Source organism: Anolis carolinensis, chromosome 2 (genome assembly GCF_035594765.1).
Source record: "Anolis carolinensis isolate JA03-04 chromosome 2, rAnoCar3.1.pri, whole genome shotgun sequence".
Taxonomy (NCBI): domain Eukaryota; kingdom Metazoa; phylum Chordata; class Lepidosauria; order Squamata; family Dactyloidae; genus Anolis; species Anolis carolinensis.
The window spans coordinates 24,546,825-24,560,325 of NC_085842.1; the positions used below are offsets into that span (position 1 = coordinate 24,546,825).

General features: G+C 46.9%; 2 protein-coding genes across 2 annotated transcripts in view; both read right to left on the reverse strand.

Moving 5' to 3' along the window:
- Positions 1-13,125, reverse strand: part of LOC103278061 (uncharacterized) — a 48,890-nt gene extending 35,765 nt beyond the window's left edge. The window contains exons 1-2 of the mRNA XM_062969317.1: positions 10,137-13,125; positions 8,311-8,406 (exon numbers count right to left, since the gene is read on the reverse strand). Coding sequence (XP_062825387.1) covers positions 8,311-8,406; positions 10,137-10,577 — 537 coding nt within the window. The 5' untranslated portion in view covers positions 10,578-13,125. The remainder of the gene's footprint in view (positions 1-8,310; positions 8,407-10,136) is intronic.
- Positions 205-5,474, reverse strand: LOC134297059 (uncharacterized). Its single transcript, XM_062973604.1, has 2 exons — positions 3,711-5,474; positions 205-482 (listed from the first exon to the last, which is right to left on the reverse strand). The coding sequence occupies exons 1-2, from the start codon at positions 5,256-5,258 to the stop codon at positions 441-443; spliced, it is 1,590 nt and encodes a 529-aa protein (XP_062829674.1). The 5' UTR covers positions 5,259-5,474; the 3' UTR covers positions 205-440.
- Positions 13,126-13,501: the final 376 nt, after the last annotated feature.

A 13,501-nucleotide genomic window follows, 5' to 3' on the forward strand; every position in this document is an offset into this window, starting at 1 on the left:
GTAACGAAGAAGGAGATCTCTTCCATGTGTTCTCTAATCCACATTCTGGTGGGCTCGGTCCATTGGCTTACTGGACCCGTCTTCAGGGGTCGGCCGTCTATGGCTTGCACCACTCGGGCATTCTTGAAATCATGGTATTGTAGTCCCAGAGAGTCGGTGTCAGCTCACCACAGCCGCTCCTGAATGAACACACAAGACTCTCTGTGATATCACCAGAAACTTTTACTGTAGGAAACATGAACATCAGAAAAGCCAAGAATGGGATACTACGGCCAACCCTCCTTTATATACCCTCCCCCTCATTTGAACAGTCTCTTCCCGCTCAGTAAAACCCCGCGCAAATTCCCCGCCAAGTCCAGCAGCCGTTTCTTCTCCAAGTCCTGAGCCGCAGGTGTCTTATCAATGTCAGTGACCCTGAAACTCAGAGCCACATCCAGGCTCTAGTAGCAGGGTTCTGACATGGCGTCCTCCTCCCCTTCATCCTGGAAGGAAAAGATTAAACACAACTATTGTTCTCCGCCGTCCAGAGTTCCTTTATACTTTTTTAACAGGCTGCAATGGAATACCGGGTGTACCTTTCCTAGGTCCTTGGGTAGCCTCAGCTCATAGGTCACTTCGTTTATTCTTTTTGCTACCCTGAATGGTCCTATATAGCGTGGAGCCAATTTCTTGGATGGGAATCCCAATTTTAGGTTTTTTGTGCTCAGCCAAACCAGATCTCCTTCGCCCAATTTGTCCCCCTCTCGGCGCCTACGATCCGCAAAGAGCTTGTACTTCTTTTGTGTTTCCCGCAATGCCTCTACCACGGTTTGCCACCCTTGCTTGATTTTGGCCGGCCATTCCTCGTCGGTCTGGCCCTCTCCTTCCTTCCACTCGGGTAGCCTGGGGAAAGGTGCCACCTCCTGTCCGTATACTATTTCGAATGGGGCACGACCTGTGGCCGAATGTACGGCCCCGTTAAAAGCCATCTCAGCAAACGGTAGAAGGTCCGCCCAATCATCCTGTCTATAATTGGTGTACATCCTTAAGAATTGGCACAGTGTCTGTTGGGTACGTTCGACCCCCCCGTTGGTCGCGGGATGAAAGGCCGAGCTCAGGTTCCTTTCTGCTCCTAACAGCTGTAAGAATTTTCCCCAAAATTTTGCAGTAAATTGGACTCCCCGGTCGCTAATTATTTTGTCGGGACACCCATGTAGGCGATATACATGCTTCACATACAAATCAGCAAGTTTTTCAGCTGAAGGGAGTTTTGGCAGGGCCACAAAGTGTGCCTGTTTTGAGAATAGGTCCAATATTGTCCAAATGTATCTGTGGCCTCTGCTGGGGGGTAGTTCGCCTACAAAATCCATGGCTACGCATTCCCATGGCCTCATGGGCTCCACCACCTTCTGCAATAGCCCCTGGGGCTTCCCCGGTGGTGTTTTTCCCTCTGCACATAATTCACACTGCGTGACGTACCCCCTGGCGTCTTTCCTCATTCCGGGCCACCAGCATTGTTTGGCCAACAGTTTAATAGTCCTGGTGGGGCCTAGATGACCCGCACCTTTGTTATCATGGTACTTCCTTAACATTTCTCGTCTTAAACATTCAGGGATATACAATTTCTTATTTACAAACACCAAATCCCCACACAATTCTCCCTTTTCTTTGTTAGTTTGTAACCATTTGTCCATTCCATACGCTCGCTTCAACTCTTCCTCCCATATTTCTCCTCCCCCCGTGGAAATGGCAGTACGTTTGTTTTCTTTGGCCGCTTGTGCTCGAGTTAGTACTGCCAGGCCCCATTGCTTATCTAGGAATAGGCTCCCTTCAGATTCCTGAATTCCTCCCCCGTGCTGAGGCATCCGAGAGAGAGCGTCAGCGAGTATGTTATGTTTCCCCTGGAAGAATCTGAGTCTGAAATCAAAACGGCTGAAATATTGGGCCCATCTAATTTGCTTCGCCGATAGTTTACGAGGGGATCTTAGATACTGTAAATTTCTATGATCAGTCCACACCTCAAACGGTGTTCCACTTCCTTCCAGAAAGTGTCTCCAGCACTCTAGTGCTTTTAGAATAGCTAAGGCTTCTCTCTCCCAAATTGGCCAGTTTTTTTCTGTATCGCTAAACTTTTTTGACAGATAGCCACATGGCTTCAGGTTCCCCCCCTCGTCTTTCTGTAGCAGAACTGCCCCATATGCCCGGTCTGACGCATCGCAATGTAATACAAAGGCTTTAGACATATCAGGGTGCTGTAGGACAGGCTCCTCAGTAAAACGCTTTTTAAGGGCTTCGAAAGCTTCCTGGCATTCTATTGTCCAGGTCAGTTTGGCCCCTGGGGCCTTCACTTTGGCTGTTTCTCCCCTGCCTTTAGTCTTTAACAAATCCGTTAATGGCAAAGTGAGGCGCGCAAAGTCCTTGATAAATGTTCTATAGAAGTTTGCGAACCCTAGGAAGGATTGCAGCTGCTTCCGTGTTTTGGGGGCTTCCCACCCCCTCACGTCTTCTACCTTCGCAGGGTCCATCGCCACTCCCTGGGAGGAAATCCTATACCCCAGAAAGTCTATCTGGTCTTTATTGAACTCGCACTTGGCAAGCTTCGCATACAGTTTTGCTTCTCTCAACTTTTGCAGGACTTCCCTGACTAGTTCTATGTGTTGCTCCTTAGTCCGAGATATTATCAATATGTCATCTAAAAAAACAAAGACTCCCTTGTACAACAATGGATGCAACACTTCGTTGATTAATTGCATGAACGCGGCACCTCCGCCGCACAAACCGAAGGGGAGCACACGATAATTGAATAATCCGAATGCACAGGAGAAGGCTGTCTTCCACCTGTCCTCTGGTTTGATCTGCAATTTATGGTACGCTTCAATTAAGTCCAATTTAGTGAATATCTGTCCCTCCGATAACTGGGCGATCAAGTCCTTCACTAAGGGTAGGGGGTATTTATTTACAGAACTGATTGCATTCAGGCCCCTGTAGTCAATGCAGAGCCTCAGCGTTTGGTCCTTTTTCCGCCTGAACAACACAGGCGCCCCTAAAGGGGAATTTGAAGGCTCTATGAAACCCCTCGCTAGGTTTTTATCAATGTATTTTCTCAGTTCCTCCTTTTCCCTAGCCGACATTGGGTATATTTTTGCCTTGGGAAGCTCTGCTCCTGGGACTAGCTCTATCTTCACTTCAACTCTCCGCTTCGGTGGGAAACTGTCTGCTTCCTTCTCATCAAATACGTCCACAAAATCCCGATACTCTGGGGGTAATTTATCTGCCAGTTCTGCTATCCTGATAGAGTCTTCCTCCCCCCTTTTCCCCGGCTCCCTCTCCACTTCCTGGCTCCCTTCTTCCAACTTCATCCTGAAGATCATGCTCTTATCCTCCCAGTTGATTTGCGGGTTGGCCTGCCCCAGCCATGGCATGCCTAGTATAACATTATAGCTGGCTATTTGTGATATCACAAATGATACCTTTCCTTCCCAACTCCCTATCTTACACTTTACATCTTCGGCACTGTACTTAGCTAATGATCCCGATGCTGTGGATCCGTCCAACTGCGAAAAAGCTATTGGGGATTCTAGGTTCGTTCTTTCGCATCCCAATCCCTCGGCTAATTCAGGGGAGATGATGTTCCTGGAACATCCACAATCCACAAATGCTTTGCAGGTTGCTTGTTTGCTGCCACTTTCAAGCTGAATGGGGACCACTATCATGGCTTTGTCCTGACTTACCAACCCCCCCGAGTGGTGCCTCATCGGTGGTTCTTCCTCGGCGCGTTTCCCTGCCACGGCTCTTGGTTTGGGCGGGCCTCCGCCTTCCCCTTTTCTCTGCCAGCACTCGGCAGCCCTGTGGCCCAAACGGCCGCACACGAAGCAGCCCCTCCTGCTGGTGCTCACGTTCCCTGTCGGCTCCGTTCTCCTCCCGGCTGGGGTTGATCCCTCCTTCCGGCTCCCCTCTTTCATCTGCGGCCGCTGCTGTAGCCCTCCTCGGTGCCTCCTCGCCTGGGCCAGCGATGTCTCGATGCGCCCCGCCAGCTGAATCCATCCGCGCAGTGTGTCAGGCTCATCACGATGCACCGCCCAGGAGAGGATCTCCCGCCTGAGCCCCTCTTTGAAGAGTTCTATCTTTGTCACTGCAGACCATTCCGGCACCTTTTCAGCGAGGCATTGGAACTCCTCCGCATACTCAGATACCGATCTCTGCCCCTGGGAGACGGTCTTCAACTTCTCCCTCGCCCGGATCTGCTCCAGTGGATCTCGGAAACGGGTCTCCAGGGCCCCCATAAAGCGTCGGAGTGACCCCAGACATGGGTCGCGCCGCGCGTGCAGTTGAACGTACCAGCTGGCCGCTCCCCTCTTCAACACTGCACCAATGGCCCGTACCCGGCTGGATTCCGTTCTAAAAGTGTGAGCATTGTCCTCCATATAGCCCCTCACCGTGGTCAGGAAAAAATCCAGTTCAGAGGACTCTCCCCCAAACTCGATCCTTAGTTCCTCTCGTCTCGGTAGGGGTCCCTGTGGTGGCAATCCCCAATTCTCTGCCCGTCGCAAGCCCCCTTGCGGACCAGTGGGCCCCGCTGCTGCTTCTCTTGGCCCTGTGCCACGCCCGGCATTCGCCAGGGGCACCAGGGTCTCAGCTGGGAGCGTAGCCGGGATTCTCGGAGGCTTTTCCCCTTCGTCGTCACTCTCCTCCACCCGCGTCAGGCTTGTTTGGATCTTGGGCCGGGCACCGGGCTCCTTTCGCATTTCCCTTCCCTTCGGTGCTGGGAGGTCTGCAAAGCCCTGGCTGCTTCCCATGCTCACGTCCCACATTGAGCTAGCCCGAAGTTCCCTTCCTCTCTCCGGCTCCGCCAAAACCGCCAGGCGCTCCATCGCCCTCGACATCACTGCCAGGGTGGTCTCCATCGCCGACATCCTCTCCTCCAGAAACACCATCCTTTGCGGGCCTGGGGAAGGTGAACCTTCCTCTCCTCCGGTGCTATCTCCCCGCACCACTCCGCGCCTCTGGGTTACCCCATTTGGCTGGGCATAAGCGGTGGATGACGCCAGGGCCGCCAGCTGGTGGAACTCAGCGTCCGGCTCGGGAGTGGCCCTTTCCGACCTTCCTCCTCCTGCGCCCAAGAGCTCTTCATCCTCCACTTGCATGTTACACCTCACCGCTACAGCGGGATGGTGTCCGTATTCTTGGCTTAGTGTCAGCTCACCACAGCCGCTCCTGAATGAACACACAAGACTCTCTGTGATATCACCAGAAACTTTTACTGTAGGAAACATGAACATCAGAAAAGCCAAGAATGGGATACTACGGCCAACCCTCCTTTATATACCCTCCCCCTCATTTGAACAGTCTCTTCCCGCTCAGTAAAACCCCGCGCAAATTCCCCGCCAAGTCCAGCAGCCGTTTCTTCTCCAAGTCCTGAGCCGCAGGTGTCTTATCAATGTCAGTGACCCTGAAACTCAGAGCCACATCCAGGCTCTAGTAGCAGGGTTCTGACAGTCGGCATACTCTCTATCGATGAAATTGTTTGTTGCTCCTGAGTCTATCATGGCATGGATCATGACGGGTCCTTTTTTCACTGACCACAGCGTGACCACCAGGAGGAATAGGACCCCGGTTTGTGGCTCTTGAGTGGGGTTTTTGACCGGGTTGGCGAGCCTCTCTACGCCCGGTCGCTGGCTTCCCCCGCCGGCTTCGCTCCAGCCGCCTCGGCCGGCTCCGGTTCCGTGGAGGACGCCGCCGCCAGGCGGGTGGCGGGTTTCTTTTTGGCTGGACATTCCTTGGCGAAATGGCCCCCATTCCCGCAGTACCAACACAGATTCAAGCGTTGGCGGCGGGCCATTTCGGCCACATCTAGTCTGGGACGCACATTGCCCAACTGCATCGGCTCCTCCTCACCTCCCACGGGGTTTGGGGCTGGCGGTGGGGATCTCCATACTGGACGTGGTTGAGCGCTGGCAGAAGCGGGGGGTCTCACTCCGGCTCTTCCACCCTGGCCTCGGGTCCACTGTTTTTTGTTGGCAAGCAAGACTTCGGCTCGTAGACACTGGTTGATGAGTCTTTCTAGAGTCCCGGGGGGATCCACCTTAGAGATTTCTTCCTGCATCTCGATGTTGAGACCCTCGCGGAATTGCCCTCTGAGGGCCGAGTCGTTCCAACCGGTGTTTTGGGCCAACACCCGGAACTCAGCTATGTACCGGGACAACGGTCTGTCCCCCTGGAAGAGGCGTCGGAGTTTATGGCCGGCTGCATCCTCATCGTCCTCGATCCCCCAGGTCTTTTTAAGGTGGTTCAAGAAATTTTGCGCAGTGTTCAGGTGCGTGGAACCCGCATCAAACAACGCCGTCGCCCAAGTAGCCGCCGGCCCATCTAGGAGACTGTAGATCCACGCCACCTTGACATCTTCTCGGGGAAACTCGGCATCGCGGGCATCTAAGTAGGCCTGGCACTGGCGACGGAAAACTTGAACCTTGGAGGCCTCTCCCGAGAACTTGGTTGGTAGTGCTAGGGCTGGGAGACGGGCTCCGCGTTCCTTCAGGCCCCGTATTTCTCCCTCCTGTGTACGGAGAGTGTCACGGATTCGATTGAATTCATCTTGGGAAATGGTGTAGCTGGGTGGCTGAGCGTCCGCTCCAGTCCCTGTTGACATCTTGGCCTTAGGTTATTGTGCTTAAGGTGGCGGAGTCAAACTGTCAGGATCTAGGCTGCAGGGCACCAATAACCATACACAGAGGCCAGAATCTATCTAATATCTTTATTAAAGGAATATATAAAATCAATAAAAGCAAGTGCAAAATAAAGTTCAGAAGCAGACCTTTCAAATGAGGTCAAATATAGTCCAGAAGAGTATTGTCCAATATAAGATATTAGAGTCCAAAGTTTATAATCCAATAACCGCAACACACACTTTGCCAAGCAAAGTGTGGGGAAAACAACAGAGTCCTGGAAGTCCAATGAAGCTTGAATATAAAGCTGAATTTAACTTGATTCTTGGCTAGATCTTGACTGGAAACAGGGTAGCATGAAGCATGAAACAAGGTCCACGGAAATAACCCCACAAGGCGGGCAAGGCTTGAAACTTGATCCTGGAAGCACGGAACTGGGCAACGGAGTCCACACACGTTCTCACTCCACAAGCTGACGAATTGACTCCGCAAAGAATCCTTCGCTCAATTCCCCTATATTGAGTCTCGTTTTCCCGCCAACAATCTCTTTCCCTAGAGAACAGGGAAACGAAACCCACTTTGACCAGATGTGTGACTCCTTAGCAATTCCCAAGGGAAGCAAGCCTAATCGGCTTGATTTCTGGCAGCAATGCGTAAACTTCTTCTCTGAACCTCCCGGATTCCTTTTTCTTTCTGATACAACTCCCGTCTGGGAAACGGAGGGGAGTGTAGCCCAAGGTCTGTGTTGCTAGATTCTTGAGAACAAACATCAACATCCTGCAGGTGAAGAGGCTCTGGTTCAGATTGAACCGGAGCAAATCCCATGTTTTCCTCTTCATCTGCCTCAAAAGTACTAGGAACGGGACTACAAGGCCCATGAGTCATCACACCCTATGTCACTAGCATCAGTTTCCGTCCCCCAGACAGGGTGAAACCATCCTAGGATGCCAAAATCATCCCATCTGATGAGGTAGTATGTCAACAATGTAGATGCACTGTTAATTTTCTTCATGATTAGTTATCTTTACACCATCCAAAGGCCTATATTGCAACAATGAATTGTTCTCTGACATGAAGCTGTCTTATTAGGATATGGCTGTGGCGCAGCTGGTTAGTAGCCAGCTGCAATAAATCACTACTGACCAAGAGGCCATGAGTTCGAGCCAGCCCTGGTTGGGGTAAACTCACAACCATTTAATAGTCTAGTTTGCTGTTGACCTATGCATCTGTCAAATAGGAATTTAGGTACCACTTATGCGGGGAGGCTAATTTAACAAATTTACGATGCCATAAAATTTCCAGCAGTGTGCGGAAGAATGAGGAAGTACTCCATCAAAGACTCTGTCACAAGTGGACAGTGAAGTGGCAGTTCCCCCTGAGGCCAGAATCGAACATACCTTCATGAAGCCAGAAGTTGAAGTGTTAAATTGCCTCTGTGTCTGTCAATATGTGTCTGTCTATATATGTCATATGTCTAACGGCATTGAATGTTTGCCATGTATATGTGCATTGTAATCCGCCCTGAGTCCCCTTTGGGGTGAAAAGGGCAGAATATAAATACTGTAAATAAATAAATAAATAGTGGTTCTTGATATATCAGCATTTTATATCATGTTTACTACATACCAGTTTAAATCTTTCTTCCTTCCCCAATAACATTCATACTTACAAAAAGGTCCTGGGCTTTCTTTTCTGCCTCTGCTTTGTATGTCAAAATCTTTTCAGTCTCCTTCTGCAGAGCATCCTGAGAAATATGTATCAAATCCTGAAGATTTATTTTTGGTTGGGAGGGGGCGGTGGAGGGAAGGGAAGAGAAAGAGACAGAAAGAGAGGAGTTGAACACTGTTTGCTCACAACCATCCATTTTTGTACAGGGCATGAATTGGCATTTTTATCTCTTTATAGCTATAAAACAGGTTACTATAAAGCAAATAGACCCCACAGTTTAAATTCACTTGGAGCCAGTGTTTAATATGCATGATAGGGTGGGAGATACAGCCTCAGCAATACATGTCCAAATCTGCTTACAATTGCCTCTACATTAGATTAGGGAAACTTCTCTTCATTTTCCTGATAGATATGCTAAACACAAGAGACTGGTAGTCAATTTAGCGGCTACAAGGTAGCATGAGCAGCAGAGAGTGATATCATTTCAGCCTTTTCCATTTGGTGCCCTTCAGATAGATGTAATCTTATTACCTGGAAGCCTCTAGACTGTAAAGAGTTAGTCTTGGCTCTGCTGTACTGTTGCTGAGGTGTGAACAATGTTGTGTTTATTTGTCCTCCTGATGTTCCTCTGATTTATGGCAATGCTATCTATCAGACACTCAAATGATGATACCCAAACTAAGATAGAATTATGTTGTCGAAGGCTTTCATGGCTGGAATCACTGGGTTGCTGTGAGTTTTCCAGGTTGTATGGCTATGTTTCAAAAGCATGACCTGACATTTTTCCCAAATCTAAAGGCAAAATATTTATTTATTTATATATTTACAGTATTTATATTCCGCCCTTCTCACCCCAAAGGGGACTCAGGGCGGATCACATTATATACATATAGAGCAAACATTCAATGCCCATAAACACATCGAACCGAGACAGAGACAGACAGACGCAGAGGCAATTTAACCTTCTCCTGAGGGGATGTTCGATTCTGGCCACAGGGGAGAGCAGCTGCTTCATCATCCACTCTGACAGCACTTCCTCATTCCAATGTCGTAAATTAGTTAAACTTGCCTCCCCACTTTTTATAAGTGGTACCTTATTTCCTACTTGATAGATGCAACTATCTTTCGGGTTGCTAGGTCAGCAACGAGCAGGGGCTATTTTTTATTTTTAATTGACAGGTGCTCACCTCGCCATGGACTGGCCTCGAACTCATGACCTCATGGTCAGAGTGATTTATTGCAGCAGGCTGCTCTCCAGCCTGCGCCACAGCCAGGCCCCTTATATCCTCTGAGGATGCCTGCCATAGATGTGGGCGAAACATCAGGCCATGCTTCTGCAACATGGACAGACAGTCTGGAAAACTCGCAGCAAACCACTAAGATAGAACTCCTCCTTGGTTCTCTGAATGCTTATTTTAGGACCTCACAACCTCTGGGGATGCCTGCCATAGATGTGGACGAAACGTCGGGAGAGAATACTTCTGGAACATGGCCAGACAGCCCAAAAAACACACAACAACCCTGTGATCCTGGCCATGAAAGCCTTCGACAACAAATCAATTTGTACTTTGAGATTAGAATTGTTTACGCATTACTAATATTTGGTAAGCAAAGGTGACTACATCCTAGTTTACTATCATTTCTACCAAGTTCAAATTAACCTTTTTTGGTGAGAAGGGCCTTTCTCCCATTTCTGCCAGCCATTATTATTTCTAGCTTAGCTGCGAGTATTTCTAAAGGGAGTGCCCTTTCGGAGAACTCCCCAGGACGCAGCCACAGGCATCGCCTTTTCTCATCAAATGCCACAATGTTGTTGTTTTTTCTTACCTTGTAGACTTCAGCAGCTGTCTCCAGCGGAATCCCTCTATCATCTCTATGTTCTTGATGCTCCTGGCAATTGTTACATGCTACACAGATGGGGGGTACATTGCCCACACAGAAGAGCTTCGCGGGCACCTGATGTTCCCCACAGTTTTCTCTGCTTTCTCCCTTTCTCTTTGTCCCTTGGCATCTCAGTTTCTTGGTGATTTCCACAAAGTTGGCTAGCAATTGATTTGTCCTGAGCTGCTTTTGCAGAACTCTTTTCATGCACTGAGGGCAGGTCTCTTTGTTGCAGGGCTTCTCCCAGAACTGGGTCAGGCAAGCTCTGCAGAAGTTGTGCCCACATGCTAAGGACACAGGATCCTTGAAATAGTCCAGGCAAAAAGAACAAGTGGTTTCCTCAGTGAGACTTTCTATGGGATCCTGAGCAGCAGCAGTAGCAGCCATGCCCAACTTACAAAGAACACAGCAACTTTCTTTTTCCTTGTATTCACTGAGAGAGTAGTTGCTTCGCAGTAAATGATTCACTCAGCATGACAGCAGCAATACGTAACATAATGAAAAAAGACATGGTATGAGAAAAAAGACGGAGAGCAAACTAAAGAACAAGGAAATTTACTTTAAAAAGCCGCACCCTTGGGCACACTTTACCTGGTCAATTTTAAGTTTTGAATTTTTAACTCAGAGTATCTTGTTGTATGTCTTTTAATAGTATTTTATCTCTTGTTTTAAGACCCTTCTATACTGCCATATAATCCAGATTATCAAATCAGATAATCCACATTATCTGCTTTGAACTGGATTATCTGAGTCTACACTTCCATATAATCCAGTTCAAAGCAGATAACCTGGATTTTATATGGCAGTGTAGATGGGGTCTTAATGATGTTGTATTCCACGTTGAGCGGAAGAAGGGAGAAGTGGGAAATAAATTAATTATTGTTGTTGTTGTCATTATTATTATTATTATTATGTGAAAAAATGGAACAAGTTGGAGAAATTATTTTATTTAAAAATTAAGGCTGGAAATTTAGTAAAATGGCAACAGTATTGTTATTTATATAAAGCATTTGTCTATTGAAAGGGCCTCCAAGCACATTTTAATTCTGAGCTTAAAGTCCTTTCAGACTGAATATATGACCCAGAACATTCTAATTTAGGCTTGCCAGATCTCAGTGCCTGACTAATAATTCTCCAGTTGTAATGGGTCATTTCCAGGCAGCAGACAGGGGGTTAAAATCTTCAGTTTTGGGGAAAAGAGCAAGACGAAAAGGCTACATGTAAATTTCCTCTATTAAAGCCATAGCTTGCTACTATTAATCTGTATTTTATGTGTTTTTATGAATGTCTGATGTAATTTAATAACTTTTTAATTGATTCACAATGTATTGTACAATTTTATATGTGTATTTTATTGTAAGCCGCCCTGAGTCCCCTATTGGATGAGAAGGGTGGGATATAAATATTGTAATAAATAAATATAAATAAACCTGTGGACTATTGTATCTTTGGGAATAGACTCTTGTTTTTTGCCTATGGACCATTGGATTTATTGATTCTATTTTACAACTACTTTGGGAACTATATTTTTGCTTGCTTTGATATTATATATATACTGCTTTTGCTCAATAAAACTACAAAAGACTATCTTCTGTGTGTGGCTTGGTGTCAATAGCAAGGTGAACTATTCTGACGTGCGACAAGGGAAAAACTTTTCATAATCTGTTGTCTCAGCTCTTAGGAGAAAGGTCAAGAAACAAAAATAACCAATGTTTCTGTTCTGATAGCAACAGCCTGGCTATATTTATTGCCTCTCAGACACAAAAATCACATTGAGTTCAGTTGTGAGCCTCAAATGACTGTGAAGTATCAATATAGTGCCTTTGTTTTGTATGCGTATTACGATTATGCACTGAATATGACTGCCCTTTGAACTATTCATTGATTGAGCTAAGAATGTAACTTTAAAGCCTTCCCAAACTGTTACTGGCAAAATTGCACAGTAACAGATAGGAACATTGGTAGGTGCTGTTCTATTACAGTAGAGTCTCACTTATCCAAGCCTCACTTATTCAAGGTTCTGGATTATCCAAGCCATTTATGTAGTCAATGTTTTCAATATATCGTGATATTTTGGTGCTAAATTCGTAAATACAGTAATTACAACATAACATTGCTGCATATTGAACTACTTTTTCTGTCAAATTTGTTGTATAACATGATGTTTTGGTGCTTAATTTGTAAAATCATAACCTAATTTGATGTTTAATAGGCTTTTCCTTAATCCCTCCTTATTATCCAAGATATTCACTTATCCAAGCTTCTGCCAGCCCATTTAGCTTGGATGAGTGAGACTCTACTGTATCTGGGTGGAGGCCCCAAGGGGGTGCTAGAGAAAGAAGGATAGTCCATCTCACGGGGATGGAGGGTGGGTTGAAGGAGTAATACTATGTCCCCTTCTTTTCCTGTTCTTCCTCACTGTCACAGCCCTGCACTGCATCTCTCAATATAAACAGTCACTCACTGCTTTGATCGTAAGTCCAGGATCCAAGCCAATGCAGATTCAAACAACAACAATGCAGGGGTCCAAGGATCCAAGCCAATGCAGATTCAAACAACAACAATGCAAGTGTTCTCCCACTTTCGATGTTTGACATATTTTTATTTTATTATTTTTATTTTGGTTACTCTATATAAAATCCTAATAAAATATATATAAGAAACAATGCAGGGGTATTTCAGAAGTCATAGTCCATTCCAAAGGTCCTCACCAAAACATTCAAGTCTATGCATAATCCAAAGTTCCAAAGCCAATGTCAAAAACATGCTAAGGCACCTGATATCATCAGACAAAGCTCCAAGATGTAACAGATTACAAACATTGCTCCCAGCTCCAAATCCAAAGACCAAATCCAAGCTGCCACTTTTTATGCTCCATAACAGAAGTGCTCTCCCCTGTTGGCCCTTCTCTGTGCCAGCCGGGTGGATCTCTGCAGTTGAATAGCATCAGTCCTCAGTTGCAGTCTTTCTAAATAAACGGTTCTGGCCAGAGCCAGCCCTAGGTATTTTTCAAGTGTAGGCGAACAGAATTTTGGCGCGCCTGTCAAACCAATCACTGAAAAATAAAAGCGTTGGATAAGCGAAAATGTTTGATAATAAGGAGGGATTAAGGAAAAGCCTATTAAACATCAAATTACATTAAGATTTTACAAATTAAGCACTAAATCATCATGTTTTACAACAAATCAACAGAAAAAGCAGTTCAATGCCTTGCGGAGGCAGGCCGCAGGAGGCAGGAGTTGCCTCGATGGCGCCCCCAACAAGATGGTGCCATAGGCAACTGCCTGCCTAGTTGGCCTGGTGGTTGAACC